Raw genomic sequence first — 20,906 nt, 5'->3', positions numbered from 1 at the left:
TACATTTCAAGTGTTCTTCCACCAAACGCAAGGCTGTGATCTCATAGGGCTCTTGCCACTAGATTTCCATGGCTTTGAAGTGCTTTGCTGTCTCTGCGAGGACCGGTCACATTTCGTCACCTAGGTCTGAAGTACAGTGATTTGGCAGCAGGTGCCTTCTACTTTCCCAACCCCCCCACTCCCCAGAGGAACTTCCTAGTTGACAGGTTCTGTTTCAAGGCTGTTTGTACTGCCTCTGTCTGTTATTTGGTGTTTTACTGTCTTTTCTTTTTGCAGGTGTCAGCTCTGATACTGTCACATAATATAACTAAGCTTGTGAGAAAGCAGGGAGCCTTAACACTGGGGTCAATACTTAATCTGCAGAGTTGCAAAAAGATTAGCGTTTCAGGCTACACAGACTGCAAAAAGGCATAAGCCATACAGTACAATTCAAGTGGAACAGTTCATCTGATTTATTTCCACCAGATGTGTAAAACCACTGACAACAGTGAATGCTATTGCTATCACTTTGACATGAGGGTAATATTGATGGTGTTCCATGTCATCTTTTTTTGCAGGCGCGCTGCACAGATGATCATATCTCACAATGTCTAGGGAAGTGTCTTGTTACCAATTCATTTGACATAGCAATCTTCTGAGATGCACAGCACAACTGCAAAAAAGACAACCTGGAACGTCACCAATCACGAGTCAAGATTTGTGTGTGAGCCCACATAATTATGTTTCTGTAGCATGAGGCAGCTTGATGTACAAGTTCACCCCGTAGACAGGACGCTATAAAGATGTACAGTATTACCTTATAGACAGTGGGTGGTTGCTACGGTGACACCGTACAGGTGAGACCTCTGGTCAGGTAGGTACTCGTCTGTGAACTGGCTGCTGTCCCGACTCAGAGCAATGACTCCGTCCCTACAAACACCACAGAAAAAAATACATATTCAAGTTTGAACAAGCAAAGTGCCGTGATGAAGAGCTCCTGGCCCGTCTGTCTGACGGAGGGCTGGATTCAATCCGTAGTGGAGAAGTTCGGCATTACAGCATGATTGAAATGTAAAAGCAATGTTCCAGCGTTAGCGGAGACTGCATTCACGGTAAATGCTGCATATGTTGGCTCAATTTGAAATGACCTTTACATTTCAATCGCGCAATCTGTAACACTCAAGCAATACAGATTTACATTTACGTCATTTAGCAGACGCTCCTATCCAGAGTGACTTACAGTTAGTGCATACATTATTATTATTTTTTATTTTTAAATACCCCCCCCCGTGGGAATCGAACCCACAACCCTGGCGTTGCAAACGCCATGCTTTACCAACTGAGCTACATCCCTGCCGGCCATTCCCTCCCCTACCCTGGACCAATTGTGCGCCGCCCCATGGGTCTCCCGGTCGCGGCCGGCTACGACAGAGCCTGGATTCGAACCAGGATCTCTAGTGGCACAGCTAGCACTGCGATGCAGTGCCTTAGACCACTGTGCCACTCGGGAGCGCTGAATTGGGCGCTGATTGTTTCTCCCTGGCTTTAACATCAATGCCCCCTCTGCTCAAGACAACTGTCCAACAGCTAATGATGCACATTACTAGATACTTTCATTCATTTCATTAATTGCTATTGCTTGGAACTTATTGGTCTTTTGTTTGTGTTTTGGTACACAATTTTTCTAAATGTAAATTGTACTCGCAATTCAGTTTGTTGCTGCCAGTTGTGCAATATCTTGTTGAAGATCAGAAAAAAAAAAAAAATATTCTCTCATACCATTACACTGAACCTAAAAAGAACACTACTTTAAACAGTATTTACAGGGTTTGCACTTCTGGGTCTATTCCATTGGTTCCGTCGCACCTATGGACCTCCATCAAGCACAGCTTAAGTATTTGACAGATAACAAATACTATTTAAACCCAGATATGTTCCTCTCTTACCTCCTCCAGTCTGTGAAGTAGAAGTGGTTGGCATAGAACACCATACTGAATGGGTAGTTCAGGTTGCTGTGGATCACCCTTCTACCCGTCCCATCAGACGCAATGCACTCCAAACGCTTGGTTCCTTAGAGAGAGAGAGCGAGTGTGAGAGAGAAAGAGGAGACGATACAGAGAGAAAAGGTAAGAAAGAGATGGGGATGGTAAGGGAGAGATTTTATAGGTTTCATCAGGTTGATAACAGTATAAGCCCCTTCCATAGTATGTAGAGTAGTATACAGTCTGTATGCATCTGAACTGTGTATCACCTCTGACTCTGCTCCAAAACAGCTTGGCCCCATCCCCACTAACATGCAAATGTGAGTGTTGCAAAAAAAATTTACACATACATGTTATTCAATCATTTCACCAACACCACTTGAGCACGCAAATTGGTGTCTGCGCAGCCAAGCGCTAAAATAGAACTTGGTCCCCTCCTTAAAGCCGATTTATGCTTGATCCGACAATGCGGTCCGGAGGCTACATACAGAGGATGGCTTGCAGAGGTCAAATCGAGCTCCGTACCGCATCGCCATGCGCCTCCCAAATTTAGTAACAATGCGGAGGGCTCTGTATAGCTCCACACTGACATGATTGCTTGACAGTAGGTGGGGGTGGGACCATGGGAGGTCCTGTATAAACACAAAGTCATTTCCTTGACAACTTCCTTCACAACAGCTCTGTTCTGCTCCGCGAAGCGCAAGAAGTATGAATGCCCTGACTTCTGCAGAGACCGCATCGCAGTAAATGCTGTACGGCCAATACAGAGCCAGATTGACCATAAATTGGCTTTTACATGCTGACCAAACCGGCTCCGCACGTGCGTCTGCGTTCGCCATCGTGTGCATGTTGATTTAGTCTATCCCCACCAGACGAGTTCATGACAAGCAGGTTCACATACCAAAACCAACTGTGAAACAACTATCAGTGGTGTATTGCTCTCTGGTTTAAACCTTCACAAAAGTTTTGAACAGGCTGTATTGCAGCAATTAGGCTACCAAGAAAGGCTAGTGCGTCCCCAATAAATCACAGCAACAGGCTTCTGACAACCCATCTTAAACTAAATACATGCAGCACACAATTAAAAGACAGATCGAACTTAATTTAGCCAACGAAAATGTCTCAACAGAATGAAACAAAACAAGCTTTGCATATTTAAATAACTGGTTCAGATTAATAAATATGCCTACAATAATAACAATGATATACAGTAATAATAATGATAAAACAAATGATTATACTGTAAATACAATTTTTTTTTTAAATAATCTACGTTCTAAAATTGCATCCTACCTGAATAGCAAGTTGCACATGCCTGCATTTGGCCGCGCCAACATTCTTCCCATCTTTGTCCACTACAACATTAAAACTTGTCCATATGGAGGACATTCCCCTTGTAGGCTTTTCACTATAAGCATACTCTCTAACTTTTGTTTTACTTCAATGAAAAAGGCCTCCATCTTCGCAATCAATAGTAGCCCAAGGCTTCTCTCACTCGCTCTCTCGCTCTCCTCAGCAGCATGCACATAACACCTCGATCACACCGACAGTGAACGCTGCATTTGCCTTGCAGCATTGCGTTGCAGAGGCAGTTGCAGTGCCTTCTGTGTGGTGCATACTTTGGATTTATCGAATGTATGCGTCAAACTGTATGCGTGGATAGCTTGAACAGAAATGGTAGCAGAAGGTGAATGTTGAACTTTTGTTGCACACATATCCAGATGATGCTGCGTACCATTTTGCGCAAGACACTGTTGGTGTGATCGAGACGTAACGCAGCAGGCAAGGAGTGAGAGAATGGTGCTGAAGCGTGAAATCGGGATGTATGATATGCAGCCCGGACAATTTGGGCGGCTACAATTTTATCTAGCAGGCAATTACCGGCTAACAGAAACCCTGGCCCACACATTGTCTCAAGAATATTTTATATTTTAATAACCTCAAACACCAAGTTAGGCATACCTCATTTCAAAATAGGCCATCATCACTGTCAATCGTGAATGATAATGATTTACCTTTTACCTGTGAAATGTACAAACTGCGTCTGCAATCATTTGATCTCAATCAGTTTCATGGGAAATGTAGATCTTGAATTACTTGGTGTAATGGTGTTAACAAACTATTAGCCTCTCTTGTATTTTGTTTCAATCAAAGCATATATCCTGCCTAGTGGTGCACGCTGTTGAGTTTTGGCCGCATGAGAAAAGAAATGAGTATTTTCAGCTTCAGCTAACCGTCCTAAAACCTCTACAAATCTGGTGTTTTTGGTGTAACAGTAACATTATAGACTTACTATGCTACAGTATGCTATTATATTCGGTTACGTTATGTAAAATACTAATTCATCATTATGTGGTGTTGCAGTAATTAATTAAGCTTCAGAAATAATTTTCCTGAAAAATATTTATCAGCTCCTCAAATTGAAAAAAAGGGAGGGGGCGCGTTCCTACATCACTACACCCCTGCCAACTATATTCATTTGGGGACAGGTCGAAACACATGGAATATTCATGGACATGTAGCTAGCTTGCTGTTGCTAGCTAATTTGTCCTGGGAGATAACATTGGGTTGTTATTTCACCTAAAATGCATATGGTCCTTTTTTTTAGCTGTATCTTTGTAGAATTTGGACCCGTGTTGAGTCATACAAAATCGTGTGTTCTCTACTCCGACAATTAATCCACAGATAAAAATGGGAAACATAGTTAGTTCTTTGATGAACCTCTCCTCTTTCATCTTTCTTCTTCTTCTTCTTCTTCTGTGGATTTTATATGGCGGTTGGCAACCAACTTTAAAGTGGATTACCATTACCAACTGGACTGGAGTGTGGATCGCTTTCATCTTTCAATCATCCATGTTGGTATATGCTCGTAAAAACCAATGAGTAGATGGGAGAGGCGGGACTTGCAACGGGTCAAGCGTGGCTACGCAGACGCGACGGCCGGTTTGGTCAGCATGTTACAAGCTCGAGCATCGCAAAATAAATGTACATATACATATTATTTAATCATTTCGCCCATAAGTGGGCTCCCGAGTGGCGCAGTGGTCTAAGACACTACATCTCAGTGCTAGAGGCATCACTACAGACCGTGGTTCGATTCCAGGCTGTATCACAACCGGCCGTGATTGGGAGTCCCATAGGGTGGCGCACAATTGGCCCAGCGTTGTCCGGGTTTGGCCGTCATTGTAAATAAGAATTTGTTCTTAACTGACTTGCCTAGCTAAATAATGGTAAAATTAAAAATTTAAAAATAAGCTTGCGTGCGTGAACAAGCGTCTGCGTAGCTAAGCGCTAAAATAGAACTTGGTTCTATTTGAGACGCTCGACACGCTGCAAGTTCCGCCTCTCCCATCTACCCATTGGTTTTCAGGAGCATACAACTCCAGGTATGTATTTGAGAGATTAATCATAGATAACGAACTAAAAACTCAGAGACCATCATTTTGCGGTCATATGAATGTAACATTTTATTTACTCTGCAATTTTCAAAGTCATGTCCCCCCTTCCTTGACTTTTTCTAAATATGTCAATTCAACACACTGTCGTTAGAATTTCAATATCACAAACAGAGTTTGTGTTATAAGCAGTTTTAGGTAGACATGTCCATCGAAACTACACCTAAACTCATTTCACACATAGGCCTATAATAATAGATATAGCCTAAAGACAAGATTACATTGACAATAGGCTTATGGGTGACAATATTATCAATTGCCTTGCGAATGAAGAGACTGCTGCACAGCGTGGGTAATTGCCAAAAAAGGGAATGGCGCTTACCAAAAAGCAAATTTTTCAAATCGTCATTCATGCAGGTAAGACATTTTGATTTCATAATCAGAAAGAGCAGGTTCTAAGGTTTCTAAAATACATACATTTGCCAAAAAACTTAAAATTAAGGCATGGGCTCTATTTCAAAATATCACTTTTTTGGTAGAATATTACAGCTGCTATTCCATGCGTTCTACATGTGAGCATAATTAGTTATTTTGAAATACAAGCTATTAGTGTTTAAAAAAAATGTTTTTAAATACCTGCCTTAATGAAATAATAATGCATATCTTTGTGATGGTGTATAACACTTGAATTTGGGTGTTTTTGTGGTTTTTCGTTTTTACATATAGCCTACAGTAACAAAACTCATGAAAAATATTTTCTAATGGTAGGCCTACCTAAAACCTTCATAAACACAACCAAATGTTTTATAGCATATATTAAATGTATTTATTAAACTGTTAGAATGCATTGGCTCAGAACGGGATTACTAGAGGCCCAGCTTTTCTAGTGTTAATTGTCATTTAACATTTTAGTTACTTTGCCATTTTCAAAGTCATGTCCCGCTTCCTTGAGTTTTCCTAAATACTGTAAGTCTATTCAACACACTGTCATTAGAATTTCAATAGAGAAACACAAAGAACCAGCTAAAAAGAAGACCATATGCATGTCAGGTAAAATAACAACCCAATGATAATCTCCCAGGACAAACTAGCTAGCAAAGGCTATAGTCTCAATGTCCACGAATGTTTCATGTGTGTTTCGACCTGCCCCGATATTTATTTAACTGATTTACGATTTTAGTATTTTAACCTGCGTGTCATGATCGTGTCTGGTGGGGATAGACAAAATCAACATGCGCGCGAAGGCGCACGCGGACGCATGGGCATGGCGGTTGTAGTCAGCATATTAAAGTGCTGAGAAGTGACAGCAGCACTGCTTTCTAATAACTTACCATACTTTTAATAGCTTACTATTTTAGCGTCATGAGATTTAACATCATGAAATGGGCATTATTATATATAGCTCAACCTTAACGACTTCATGGTGGGAACATACAAACAAAAGCGTAGGTTACAAAGATAGAGACTTGGATCACAGAGATGTAATGTAGCAATTTGAACTTCAAAAGAGCTCATGAAAATGCCTCTAAATCAGGGCTCCAGACTGCGACCATATAGTCGCATTTTGCGACCCTTTGACTTGTCTGTGCTAGTAAAAAAATATATTAGTCGTACTGGTGCGAGCTGTACATTCTACCTGGTCGCCTCATTCAAAGGGTCACCTCAATTGGGAGGATAAAACCATAATTTGTCAAACAGTTTAGTGCATTATCCTCATGATTCCTGTAATGAAAGTGTCTGCCCAAGTTTATAATAAGAAATGAACAGAATGCATCAGTGAATTCATGAAAATCACTGGATTCGGTTGCATATCAAAATACCTTGAATCATGCATTGCTGCTTGGACATGTTAGATGTAACAATGTATTTATTGAATACCATCTCAGTAGTATATTACACTTCTTATTAAGCATTGTGAAATACTTTATAATGACTTTATCAGATGATTACAAATGTTTCTATTGCGTGACTCCGCAAATTAATTTTTGGGGATGCGACCAAATCATGGGCTGGTGCCAACTGGGGAAAATGTCTGGAGCCCTGCCTTAAATCCTGATCCAAGATCAGTTTAGCAATTTTTTCCTCTTTAAGATGGTGAGGATTTGGGAAAGTAAGCTGGTTCTAGTTATATGCCTTAGGTGTGGTTCTAAACGCTCCAAGCTCCTAGAGGCACGGGATTCTTACCTGCGTCCGCCCAGCACACCTGTCTCGTGGATGTGTCAAAGGTCAAGGCGTTGGGCAGGCCAATCCCGTCCTTCACCAGCACCTTCCTGCTGTGGCCATCCACTGAGGAACTCTCGATTTTCGGTGCCTCCCTGTTCCAGTCGGTCCAGTACAGGGTCCTAGAGAGTCAACACACAGTTAGAAAGCACTTAGAAAGGGCAATTATGGTGGTGTGCATGGTGGCTCATATGGTTCATAAATGGTGTGTGCAAGTGTAACTGGTGGGATCGAACCCAGGTCTCCCGCTCTCCAACCCAACGTCTTAACCAAGTCTTAACATCCTCTAGATCCGAGGGGGTCATTTGGGGTTACAAGTCTCCTGGGAGGGAGTGCAACCGAGAGCGTGATTCCAAATCAACTCCGCTACACATCAAGGTTGTGGGTTCAATTCCTGCATACACTGAATATGAAACCAGGTAGTGCCTTCAGAAAGTGTTCACACCCCTCAACTTTTTCCACATTTTGTTGTGTTACAGCCTGAATTTTTTATTGATTAAATTGAGATGTTGTGTCACTGGCCTACACGCAATACCCCATAATGTCAAAGTGTAATTATGTTTTTAGAAATGTTTACAAATTAATAAAAAATGAAAAGCTGAAATGTCTTAAGTCAAAAAGTATTTATGGCAAGCCTAAATAAATTCAGGAGTAAAAATGTGCTTTATAGGTCACACAATAAGTTGCATGGACTCACTCTGTGTGCAATAATAGTGTTTAACATGATTTTTTTATGACTACCTCATCTCTGTACCCCACACATACAATTATCTGTAAGGTCCTTCAGTCGAGCAGTGAATTTCAAACACAGATTAAATCACAAAGACTAGGGAGGTTTTCCAATTCCTTGTAAAGAAGGGCACCTATTGATAGAGGAAGGAAACCGCTCAGGGATTTCACCATGAGGCCAATGGTGACTTTAAAACAGTTTCAGAGTTTAATGGCTGTGATAGGAGAAAACTGAGGATGGATCAACAACATTGTAGTTACTCCACAAAACTAACCTAAATGACAGAGTGAAAAGAAGGAAACCTGTACAGAATAAATATACTCCCAAACATGCATCCAGTTTGCAATATGGCACTAAAATAAAACTGCAAAGAATTTGGCTAAGAAATTAACTTCATTTCTTCAATATGAAGCGTTTTGTTTGGGGCAAATCCAACACAACACATCACTGAGTACAACTCTTCATATTTTCAAGCATGTTGGTGGCTGCATCATGTTATGGGTATGCTTGTAATCGGCAAGGACTAGGGAGTTTTTTCGGACAAAAATAATCGGAATAGAGCTAGAGTCCTAGAGGACAACCTGGTTCAGTCTGCTTTCCAACAGACACTGGGAGACAAATTCACCTTTTAGCAGGACAATCTCCTAAAACACAAGGCCAAATATACACTAGAGTTGCTTAAAAAGATGACATTGAATGTTCCTGAGTGGCCTAGTTACAGTTTTGACTTAAATCGGCTTGAAAATATATGGCAAGACTTGAAAATGGCTGTCTAGCAATGATCAACAACCAACTTGACAGAGCTTGAAGAATTTAAAAAATAATAATGAAGATATTGTACAATCCAGGTGTGAAAAGTTCTTAGAGACTTACCCAGAAAGACTCACAGCTGTAATCGCTGCCAAAGATGATTATAGCATGTATTGCAATACTCAGGGGTGTGAATACTTACAGTTGAAGTCGGAAGTTTACATACACCTTAGCCAAATACATTTAAACTCAGTTTTTCACAATTCCTGACATTTAATCCTAGTAAAAATTCCCTGTTTTAGGTCAGTTAGGATCACCACTTTATTTTAAGAATGTGACATGTATAGAAGAAGTAATAGTAGAGAGAATGATTTCTTTCAGCTTTTATTTCTTTCATCACATTCCCAGTGGGTCAGAAGTTTACATACACTCAATTAGTATTTGGTAGCATTGCCTTTAAATTGTTTAACTTGGGTCAAACGTTTCGGGGAGCCTTCCACAAGCTTCCCACAATATGTTGGGTGAATTTTGGCCCATTCCTCCTGACAGAGCTGATGACAGAGTCAGGTTTGTAGGCCACCTTGCTCGGACAAGCCTTTTCAGTTCTGCCCACACATTTTCTATAGGATTGAGGTCAGGGCTTTGTGATGGCCACTCCAATACCTTGACTTTGTTGTCCTTAAGCCATTTTGCCACAACTTTGGAAGTATGCTTGGGGTCATTGTCCATTTGGAAGACCCATTTGTGACCAAGCTTTAACTTCCTGACTGATGTCTTGAGATGTTGCTTCAATATATCCACATCATTTTCCTTCCTCATGATGCCATCTATTTTGTGAAGTGCACCAGTCCCTCCTGCAGCAAAGCACCCCCACAGCATGATGCTGCCACCCCGTGCTTCACGGTTGGGATGGTGTTCTTCGGCTTGCAAGCAACCCCCTTTTTCCTCCAAACATAACGATGGTCATTATGGCCAAACAGTTATATTTTTGTTTCATCAGACCAGAGGACATTTCTCCAAAAAGTAACCCTGAGGGGTGCCAAGAAATCCTGCGCAAATTCACAAACACTATTAAGCTCATTAAATTTCACCATCACATAAAGTACCCCCTGGGTCTCTTGCGATACTTCTTGCCACATTATCAGATATTAGAAGGAGAAATATAAGCACTCGCTATTATGTTTCAACGGTTTTGACTGACATATGGTTAGCATAAATCCAACTAATCAGACGCAATAATATCTAACATACGTTCATTCTTTATTATGAATAGGGCTTGCTTTGGTTATCTTATTACATATTATCCACAAAATCATTGGGCATAGCAATAACCTACACTGAACAAAAATATAAACGCAACCTGCAACAATTTCAAAGATTTTGGAAATCAGTCAATTGTAATGAATAAATGAGGCCCTAATCTATGCATTTCACATGACTGGGCAGGTGCGCAGCCATGGGTGAGCCAAGCCCACCCACTGGGGAGCCAAACCCAGCCAATCAGAATGAATTTTTCCCCACAAAAGGGTTTTATTACAGACAGAAATACTCCTCAGCACCCATGGCACCCTTTACATGTTGCGTTTATATTTTTATTCAGTGTAAATAACAAAAGAAGACGGATCGCTTGAGTTACTCCAGAGCGAACCTAAGTCAAAGTATTTGGGAGAAAGGCCAGGTCTTTGGACGTGACATCGGTGTAATTTTGCTTCGCATGATTGCGATTCATGATTAACCATGTGCTTTATGATTTCTGAGGCTGGACATACACACGTGCACCCACCCACAGCCAATCCCTCTACCAGACATAAACCCAGAATATTTAATGTATGGCAAACATCTGCAAAGACACACGCAAACACACACATACATTTTTGCTGACACAAACACACAAGCCTAAATCCTAAATACACATACACAAAAGCCATATCTCTCTCTCTCACTCTCACACACACACACACATACACACACACACACACACACACACACACACACACACACACACACACACACACACAGTACACACACACACGTGCACTTGTAGCTGTGCTGATTGCTGATCCTGTGGGCCGAGCAGAGCGGGCCAGCAGTTCTTCCAGATGTGGAGTGGAATGGGGCTTAGATAGACAGACAGGCTCAGAATGTGTGGTTCCTTAGAGGGAGAGCGGGAGGGGGGAGTGTGAGAGAGGGAGAGCGGTTGCTTTGGCAATAAGTAGGTAAGTAAGTAAGCCTTGTCCAAGCCAGAATGGTCCTTAGGGCAAGAGCCTATCTCCTGTTTCTGTAGTGTGAGACATCTGGACAGGACACTCCTCCTGTCAGTTTGGCAATGCAACTATGTACACTACATGACCAAAAGTGTGTGGATACCTGCTCGCCGAATGTCTCATTCCAAAATCATGGGCTTTAATATGTAGTTGGTCCCCCCTTTGCTGCTATAAAAGTCTCCACTCTTCTGGATGTTGGAAAATTACTGCGGGGACTTGCTTCTATTCAGCCACAAGAGCATTAATGAGGTCGGGCACTGATGTTGGGCAATTAGGCCTGGCTCACAGTCGGCGTTCCAATTCATCCCAAAGGTGTTCGATGGGGCTGAGGTCAGGGCTCTCTGCAGGCCAGTTCTTCCACAACGATCTCGACAAACCATTTCTGTATGGACCTCACTTTGTGCACGGGTGTATTGTCATGCTGAAACAGGAAAGGGCCTTCCACAAACTGTTGCCACAAAGTTGGAACCACAGAATCGTCTAGAATGTCATTGTATGCTGTAGCTTTAAGATTTCCCTTCATTGGAACTAAGGGGCCTAGCCCGAACCATATAAAACAGCCCCAGACCATTATTCCTCCTCCACCAAACTTTACAGTTGGCACTATGCATTGCGGCAGGTAGCGTTCTCTTGGCATCCGCCAAACCCAGATTCGTCCGTCGGACTGTCAGATGGTGAAGCGTGAATCATCACTCTAGAGAATGCGTTACCACTGCTCCAGACTCCAATGGCGGTGAGCTTTACACCACTCCAGCCGACGCTTGGTATTGCGCATGGAGATCTTAGGCTTGTGTGCTCCCGACGAACAGTTCTTGTGCTGACGTTGCTTCCAGAGGCAGCTTGGAACTCGGTAGTGAGTGTTGCAACCGAGGACAGATTATTTTTACGCGCTACGCGCTTCAGCACTTGGCTGTCACGTTCTGTGAGCTTGTGTGGCCTACCACTTCGCGGCTGAGCCATTGTTGCTCCTAAACATTTCCAATCCACAATAACAGCACTTACAGTTGACCGTGGCAGCTCTATCAGGGCAGAAAAATTACGAACTGAGGGTGCCATGTTGAATGTCACTGAGCTCTTCAGTAAGGCCATTCTACTGCCAATGTTTGTCTATGGAGATTGCTTGGCTGTGTGCTCGATTTTATACATCTGTCAGCAACGGGTGTGGCTGAAACAGCAGAATCCACTAATTTGAAGGGGAGTCCACATACTTTTGAATATATAGTTTATACATTCGTCATGCTAATAAAAACATTTAGAATTGAATTGAGATAGAGAAGGACAGAGATGGGGAGAGACAGATATCTTGATTTTTCCCTTCAGTTGTCCCTATCTCAACTAATTTCTCTACCTCCCTCTCTATCTCCTTGATTCTGTCTCTGCTTCCATCTGTCTCTTTCTTTCCCTCTTTTGCCTTCTCCTTCATGGGTTGTCTCCATCCTCCGTCAGACTTAGTGTACGTCCCCAATGGCACCCTATTCCCTATACACTGAGTGTACAAAATATTAAGGACACCTGTTCTTTCCATGACATAAACTAACCAGGTGAATCCAGGTGAAAGCTATGATCCCTTATTGATGTCACTTGTTGAATCCACTTTAATCAGTGTAGATAAAGGGGAGGAGACAGGTTAAAGAAGGATTTTTAAGCCTAGAGACAATTGAGACATGGATTGTGTATGTGTGCCACTCAGAGGGTGAATGGGCAAGACAAAATATTTAAGTGCCTTTGAACGAGGTATGATAGTAGGTGCGAGGCTCACCGGTTTGTGTCAAAAACCGCAATGCTGCTGGGTTTTTCACGCTCAACAGTTTCCCATGTGTATCAAGAATGGTCCACCACCCAAAGAACATCCAGCCGACTTGACACAACTGTGGGAAGCATTGGAGTCAACATGGGCCAGCATCCCTGTGGAACGCTTTCGACCCCTTGTAGAGTCCATGCCCTGATGAATTGAAGCTGTTCTGAGGGCAACTCAATATTAGGAAGGTGTTCCTAATGTTTGGTATACCCAGAGCTCTATGGACCCTGGTCAAAAGTAGTACACTATATAGGGAATAAGGGTGCCATTTGGGACACAACCCAGCCTTCCTCTGCCCTCCTCAGTGAGTGTTGATGTGCAGAGAGCGTATTGTCAGTAATGCAGCTCCAGCTATGCAGCACATCACAGGAGACAGGAAGACAGCCGGGCCACAGGAAATGAAGCCTAATTAACGTGCTATTAACTGAAGGAGAAGGGAAACGCCCAGACTCAAATCAAACACACACATGCTGATGCAAAGGCATACACATTAGAGAAAATACAAACACACGCACACTCACAGATGTAAAAAAACAACAACACACACTTAAGACACACATTCACTTAAAGACACGCACACGCACACACACTTAAAGACACCCCCCCCCACCCACCCACACACACACAACCTGGATCTGACAGGGTAGGGTAGCCTGCTCTTAAGGGACCACCTGAAGTACACTTCTTGCCTCAGAAGAGATATCTTAGTGAGGCTGGGTTTTGTTTGGAGCTGATGAGGTTATCCAGAAAAACCTGTGACCCTTGACCTTAGGGTCACCCGAGGCCACCCGAGGCCGTCTCATTAACAGCAGGTAGCTTACTGGTTAAGAGCGTTGTGCCAGTACCCGAAAGGTCGCTGGTTCTAATCCCCGAGCCGACTAGGTGAAAAATGTGTCGATGTGCCCTTGAGCAAGGCACTTAACCCTAATTGCTCCTGTAAGTCGCTCTGGATAAGAGCGTCTGCTAAATGACGTAAATGTAAATGTAGATAGTGTCCCAAATGGCACCCTATTCCCTACATAGTGCCCTAGCTCGTCAAACGCCGGCCTTTCCGCGGAACACTTGATGACTTTCGGGGAAATCAACTTTAGGTCAGAGATGTTATTATGATGTTGTGAAAGCAGCGGTGCAGTAACTGAACTCAGAACATAAGACAGCCATGGCCGAGAGTCACTGCTATGTAGAAAACCAACCAGAACATTTACTGTATGTTCTCAAAAAGTGATGTTTTATTCTAGAGTAAAAAGTGAGAATACTAGACATGCACACTTAACTGAAATACTGTAAAACCTCAAATATTGGGAGCGCACATCAATGTGCATGTACACTTTCTTTATTACATGATGTATTTTTGTGTTATTGTGCACATCCCTGTGAGAGATTTTGACATGACCAACTTAAAACCTCAACCTTACCCAGTGGAAGAGTCCACTATGATAGCACGGGGGTTGACCATGTCGGTGTCGAAGAGAGTCTGTCTCCCGCTGCCGTCCAGGTTAGCACGTTCGATCTTGTCCGGCGTGCTATCCACCCAGAACATGGCCCTGCGCACCACGTCCACCGCCAAGCCCTCTGGACTGGTCAGACCTAAGGACAATGGACAGTCATAAAGGTTATTCAGTTGAACATAGTAAATACCTGAAATGTAAACGTAGTAGTCAGTTATCTGTGAAGGTGACTGCAGAGTGTGTGTTAACTGTGTTGGTAGTGTGTGTGTTATACCTTTGTTGATTCTGTTATCTGTGTTGGCTGTGTGAAATGCCCTTGTTGTCTGTGTTACCAGTGGGTGTGAGTCAGTGTTTCCATCAGCCGGTAAAGGCCTGCTTTTGGGCGTATATATATATATATATATATATATATATATATATATATATATATATATATATATATATATATATATATATATATATATAAAGCTGATAAATCAAATTGTCAGAGGGAAGTAAAAAACCCATTGTGAAATAATGCTTTTTAGCCTATTCATTGATGGAAATACCAGTTGATGGAAATACATGCTTATAGGCCTATGGGTTCATTTGCATAATTTAGTGGAATTAAATTGCTGCGTGTGTATATTTGTTATGTATCTTATTTATCACACTCGCACAGCATACAGATGCAGTCATTGTGCAACAATTCTAAATGTAATCGTGTGTTAAAAATATTTTTGGGGCCACGATTAAAAAGAGCTACTATTTTTATTTCTCGACTGGTAATTGAAATGCGCTTCCCATTCGCCATTCAAATGCATAGGCAACGGAATGCAGGCTTCATCAGCGCGTCACACACCACTTTGCAATGTCCTGGAGGTAGTATGCATTTTGAAAACATATAGCTGTTTTACTACATATTATGAGTCATGTTTTACCTTGCTTCAAAGTAGCCTAAGCAAAATCCGACCATATCCATGGAGGCAATTATTTTATAAAGACGTCCATATGCTATTGAAACCAGTAGCCTATTTCTCTCATGTTCTATTGGTTTTCAACATTCTTTCATTGTCCGGTAGCCAAATGCACATTTGCGCGTCGCCTACTGCCTTGTGTGCATTGCTGCGCTAATAATGTTAAGAAATAATAGTTTATCAACATTTTAAGCTAAACGTTCTGATCTGTTGCATCAGATTCATTGCCTTTTAAACTAGTTTTTTTGCTTTTGTATGTAGCCTAGGCCTACTGGTTGTATGAATTTGGGATCTATCGTCACACAACTGTCCCAGAGTCTGTTTGGGCTATTTCTTTCTCAACAAGCTGACCAATAGAATAGGTCAACTGTTCTACTATAGGGTATAGTAGATTGACATAGGCTCATAGGCGGTGTGTTGATAAGGCTAGGGGAAGCTTTCCCTAAGTAAATTTAATTAAATTGCCAAAATTATATAGCCTAATTAGCCTACTCCTGTCTATACAGAAATAAATAAAATAATTCAAAACAGGCTACTAAAGCATGATTTGGCCAGAGGATCATTAGCCTTAAAAAGTTGTGGATTGTTTTAAATCACATTGCCTACAGTCAGAAGGAAAGGCAGCATGCACAATTTAGGCAGAGAGTGCGGCAAATACCTAATAGATTATTGTTGAGTTGCGACTGTCAGTGAAAAGTAGAGCCAGGCATATAGCAATATCTCAAAATTAAATCACAGAAAAACATAGTTTGGAAAGCAAATGGCTGTAAAGAGAAGACAATGAAAATACTCTAATCTGTCTTTTAGTTAACAAAATTCTCAATTTAATTGAGAGAACAACAGTAGCCCTATAGCCTATTTTATTGGCACCAGCTGAGAGCATCGGCCATGCCGTGAGGGAAAAAAGTATTTGATCCCCTGCTGATTTTGTACGTTTGCCCACTGACAAAGACATGATCAGTCTATAATTTTAATGGTAGGTTTATTTGAACAGTGAGAGACAGAATAACAATGCATGTCAAAAATGTTTTAAATTGATTTGCATTTTAATGAGGGAAATAAGTATTTTACCCCCTCTCAATCAGAAAGATGTCTGGCTCCCAGGTGTCTTTTATACAGGTAACGAGCTGAGATTAGGAGCACACTCTTAAAGGGAGTGCTCCTAATCTCCTAATCTTATTTTGTTACCTGTATAAAAGACACCTATCCACAGAAGCAATCAATCAGATTCCAAACTCTCCATCATGGCCAAGACCAAAGAGCTCTCCAAGGATGTCAGGGACAAGATTGTAGACCTACACAAGGCTGGAATGGGCTACAAAACCATCGCCAAGCAGCTTGGTGAGAAGGTGACAACAGTTGGTGCGATTATTCGCAAATGGAAGAAACACAAAAGCACTGTCAATCTCCCTCGGCCTGGGGCTCCATGCAAGATCTCACCTCGTGGAGTTGCAATGATCATGAGAACGGTGAGGAATCAGCCCAGAACTACACGGGAGGATCTTGTCAATGATCTCAAGGCAGCTGGGACCATAGTCACCAAGAAAACAATTGGTAACACACTACGCCATGAAGGACTGAAAGCCTCCAGCGCCCGCAAGGTCCCCCTGCTCAAGAAAGCACATATACAAGCCCATCTGAAGTTTGCCAATGAACATCTGAATGATTCAGAGGAGAACTGGGTGAAAGTGTTGTGGTCAGATGAGACCAAAATCGAGCTCTTTGGCATCAACTCAACTCGCCGTGTTTGGAGGAGGAAGAATGCTGCCTATGACCCCAAGAACACCATCCCCACCATCAAACATGGAGGTGGAAACATTATGCTTTGGGGTTGTTTTTCGGCTAAGGGGACAGGACAACTTCACCGCATCAAAGGGACGATGGATGAGGCCATGTACCGTCAAATCTTGGGTGAGAACCTCCTTCCCTCAGCCAGGGCATTGAAAATGGGTCGTGGATGGGTATTCCAGCATGACAATGACCCAAAACACACGGCCAAGGCAACAAAGGAGAGGCTCAACAAGAAGCACATTAAGGTCCTGGAGTGGCCTAGTCAGTCTCCAGACCTTAATCCCATAGAAAATCTGTGGAGGGAGCTGAAGGATTGAGTTGCCAAACGTCAGCCTCGAAACCTTAATGACTTGGAAAAGATCTGCAAAGAGGAGTGGGACAAAATCCCTCCTGAGATGTGTGCAAACCTGGTGGCCAACTACAAGAAACGTCTGACCTCTGTGATTGCCAACAAGGGTTTTCACACCAAGTACTAAATCATCGTTTTGCAGAGGGGTCAAATACTTATTTCCCTCATTAAAATGCAAATCAATTTATACAATTTTTGACATGCGTTTTTCAGGATTTTGTTGTTGTTATTCTGTCTCTCACTGTTCAAATAAACCTACCATTAAAATTATAGACTGATTATGTCTTTGTCAGTGGGCAAACATACACAATCAGCAGGGGATTAAATACTTTTTTCCCTCACTGTATCTCCGGTGAGTGCGCATTGCACATATTCACTCTTTATCATTGTTGGGTCAGTGCCACTTAAAAGTTAGTTTTTCGACAATCATTTGTTCCTACAGTTTACATGGACGTCATATATTATTTGTGTCTCCCCTTCTCATATACCTATTATATGGACAACGTCGTTTTTATTGATCGCTCTAATTTTTCATATTAAAAAAGATTCTGCTAATGTCTCCAGTCATATACAGTGGGGGGAAAAGTATTTAGTCAGCCACCAATTGTGCAAGTTTTCCCACTTAAAAAGATGAGAGAGGCCCGTAATTTTTATCATAGGTACACGTCAACTATGACAGACAAATTGAGATTTTTTTTCTCCAGAAAATCACATTGTAGGATTTTTTATGAATTTATTTGCAAATTATGGTGGTCACCTACAAACAAGCAAGATTTCTGGCTCTCACAGACCTGTAACTTCTTCTTTAAGAGGCTCCTCTGTCCTCCACTCGTTACCTGTATTAATGGCACCTGTTTGAACTTGTTATCAGTATAAAAGACACCTGTCCACAACCTCAAACAGTCACACTCCAAACTCCACTATGGCCAAGACCAAAGAGCTGTCAAATGACACCAGAAACAAATTTGTAGACCTGCACTAGGCTGGGAAGACTGAATCTGCAATAGGTAAGCAGCTTGGTTTGAAGAAATCAACTGTGGGAGCAATTATTAGGAAATGGAAGACATACAAGACCACTGATAATCTCCCTTGATCTGGGGCTCCACGCAAGATCTCACCCCGTGGGGTCAAAATGATCACAAGAACGGTGAGCAAAAATCCCAGAACCACACGGGGGGACCTAGTGAATGACCTGCAGAGAGCTGGGACCAAAGTAACAAAGCCTACCATCAGTAACACACTACGCCGCCAGGGACTCAAATCCTGCAGTGCCAGACGTGTCCCCTTGCTTAAGCCAGTACATGTCCAGGCCCGTCTGAAGTTTGCTAGAGTGCATTTGGATGATCCAGAAGAGGATTGGGAGAATGTCATATGGTCAGATGAAACCAAAATAGAACTTTTTGGTAAAAACTCAACTCGTCGTGTTTGGAGGACAAAGAATGCTGAGTTGCATCCAAAGAACACCATACCTACTGTGAAGCATGGGGGTGGAAACATCATGCTTTGGGGCTGTTTTTCTGCAAAGGGACCAGGACGACTGATCCGTGTAAAGGAAAGAATGAATGGGGCCATGTATCGTGAGATTTTTAGTGAAAACCTCCTTCCATCAGCAAGGGCATTGAAGATGAAACGTGGCTGGGTCTTTCAGCATGACAATGATCCCAAACACACCGCCCGGGCAATGAAGGAGTGGCTTCGTAAGAAGCATTTCAAGGTCCTGGAGTGGCCTAGCCAGTCTCCAGATCTCAACCCCATAGAAAATCTTTGGAGGGAGTTGAAAGTCCGTGTTGCCCAGCGACAGCCCCAAAACATCACTGCTCTAGAGGAGATCTGCATGGAGGAATGGGCCAAAATACCAGAAACAGTGTGTGAAAACCTTGTGAAGACTTACAGAAAACGTTTGACCTGTGTCATTGCCACTCCTGAGTGGCGCAGTGGTCTAAGGCACTGCATCGCAGTGCTAACTGTGCCACTAGAGATCTTGGTTCGAATCCAGGCTCTGTCGCAGCCGGCCGCGACCGGGAGACTCATGGGCGGCGCACAATTGGCCCAGCGTCGTCCAGGGTAGGGGAGGGAATGGCCGGCAGGGATGTAGCTCAGTTGATAGAGCATGGCGTTTGCAATGCCAGGGTTGTGGGTTTGATTCCCACGGGGGGCAAGTATAAAAAAATAAAAAAAATAAAAGGTATTCACTAACTGTAAGTCGCTCTGGATAAGAGCGTCTGCTAAATGACTAAAATGTAAAATGTAAAATAACAAAGTATTGAGAAACTTTTGTTATTGACCAAATACTTATTTTCCACCATAATTTGCAAATAAATTCATTAAAAATCCTACAATGTGATTTTCTGGATTTTTTTTCCTCATTTTGTCTGTCATAGTTGACGTGTACCTATGATGAAAATTACAGGCCTCTCTCATCTTTTTAAGTGAGAGAACTTTCACAATTGGTGGCTGACTAAATACTTTTTTTCCCCACTGTAAAGTGTAGTAGAATTGCATGAAATGTGTTTTTCCCGTGCAATGAAAGAAGAAACGTATCTGATATAGCCTATAGCCCAGGCCTCTACGCTATACGCGCTCAGCCATGCATTGAACAGTCTTTTTTGCAAACAGTGATTGAGTTATCTTATTAGCCGAAATAATAATGCAAAATGTCCGGTGCCACATTTTCATAATGGAAACCCTGGTGTGAGTATACCTGTGTTGATGAGAGTCTCAGGATCGGCCCCAGGCTCCAGTTTGGCTCTGTTGATGGTCCTGCCTGCCAGGTCGGTCCAGTACACCTTCTTCTCCCTGCAGTCATAGTCGATGCCAACCACAATGGAGCCCTGTGGAGACACACATACATTTTACACTTAGACTTACAATCTACCAGTTCAACACAGTGACACAAAACCATATGAATCTACAGTGGTGAGTGCCGTGAACTTCATTTAAGGCCTAGAAAGAACACAGAAATTGTGAATGGCTGACATACAATGAGACATTCCTAGCTGTTCAATAGTACAAACTCTAGATTAAGCTCTTGTAAGGACTAGTTTGGAGTGGCCTAGTGTTCTTCCTTACATGCAGAGCCAGTAGTGTAGAGGAGCGTTCCGAGTCCATGAGTGTGCCATTGAGAGGCAGTGCCCCAATCTGCTGTCCCTGGGCGTACAGGAGGGAGGTGCCTGAGGGGGGCGGGGTCACATCAGGGCGAGGCAGAGGGTGCATGGTGGGAGGGGCTACAGTGGGGATACCTGGA

At 42.5% G+C, this 20,906-nt stretch overlaps 1 protein-coding gene across 1 annotated transcript in view; it reads right to left on the bottom strand.

Moving 5' to 3' along the window:
- Positions 1 to 20,906, bottom strand: part of nid2a (nidogen 2a (osteonidogen)) — a 111,671-nt gene that overhangs the window by 684 nt on the left and 90,081 nt on the right. Inside the window, exons 22-27 of the mRNA XM_084144703.1 lie at positions 20,732 to 20,901; positions 20,364 to 20,493; positions 14,534 to 14,705; positions 7,541 to 7,698; positions 1,926 to 2,049; positions 797 to 909 (exon numbers count right to left, since the gene is read on the bottom strand). Coding sequence (XP_084000829.1) covers positions 798 to 909; positions 1,926 to 2,049; positions 7,541 to 7,698; positions 14,534 to 14,705; positions 20,364 to 20,493; positions 20,732 to 20,901 — 866 coding nt within the window. The 3' untranslated portion in view covers position 797. The remainder of the gene's footprint in view (positions 1 to 796; positions 910 to 1,925; positions 2,050 to 7,540; positions 7,699 to 14,533; positions 14,706 to 20,363; positions 20,494 to 20,731; positions 20,902 to 20,906) is intronic.

This window comes from Coregonus lavaretus (assembly GCF_964263955.1).
Source record: "Coregonus lavaretus genome assembly, chromosome: 27".
Lineage (NCBI taxonomy): Eukaryota > Metazoa > Chordata > Actinopteri > Salmoniformes > Salmonidae > Coregonus > Coregonus lavaretus.
Note: the sequence above shows the minus strand (reverse complement) of the source record. Positions and strands in the feature narration are given on the sequence as shown.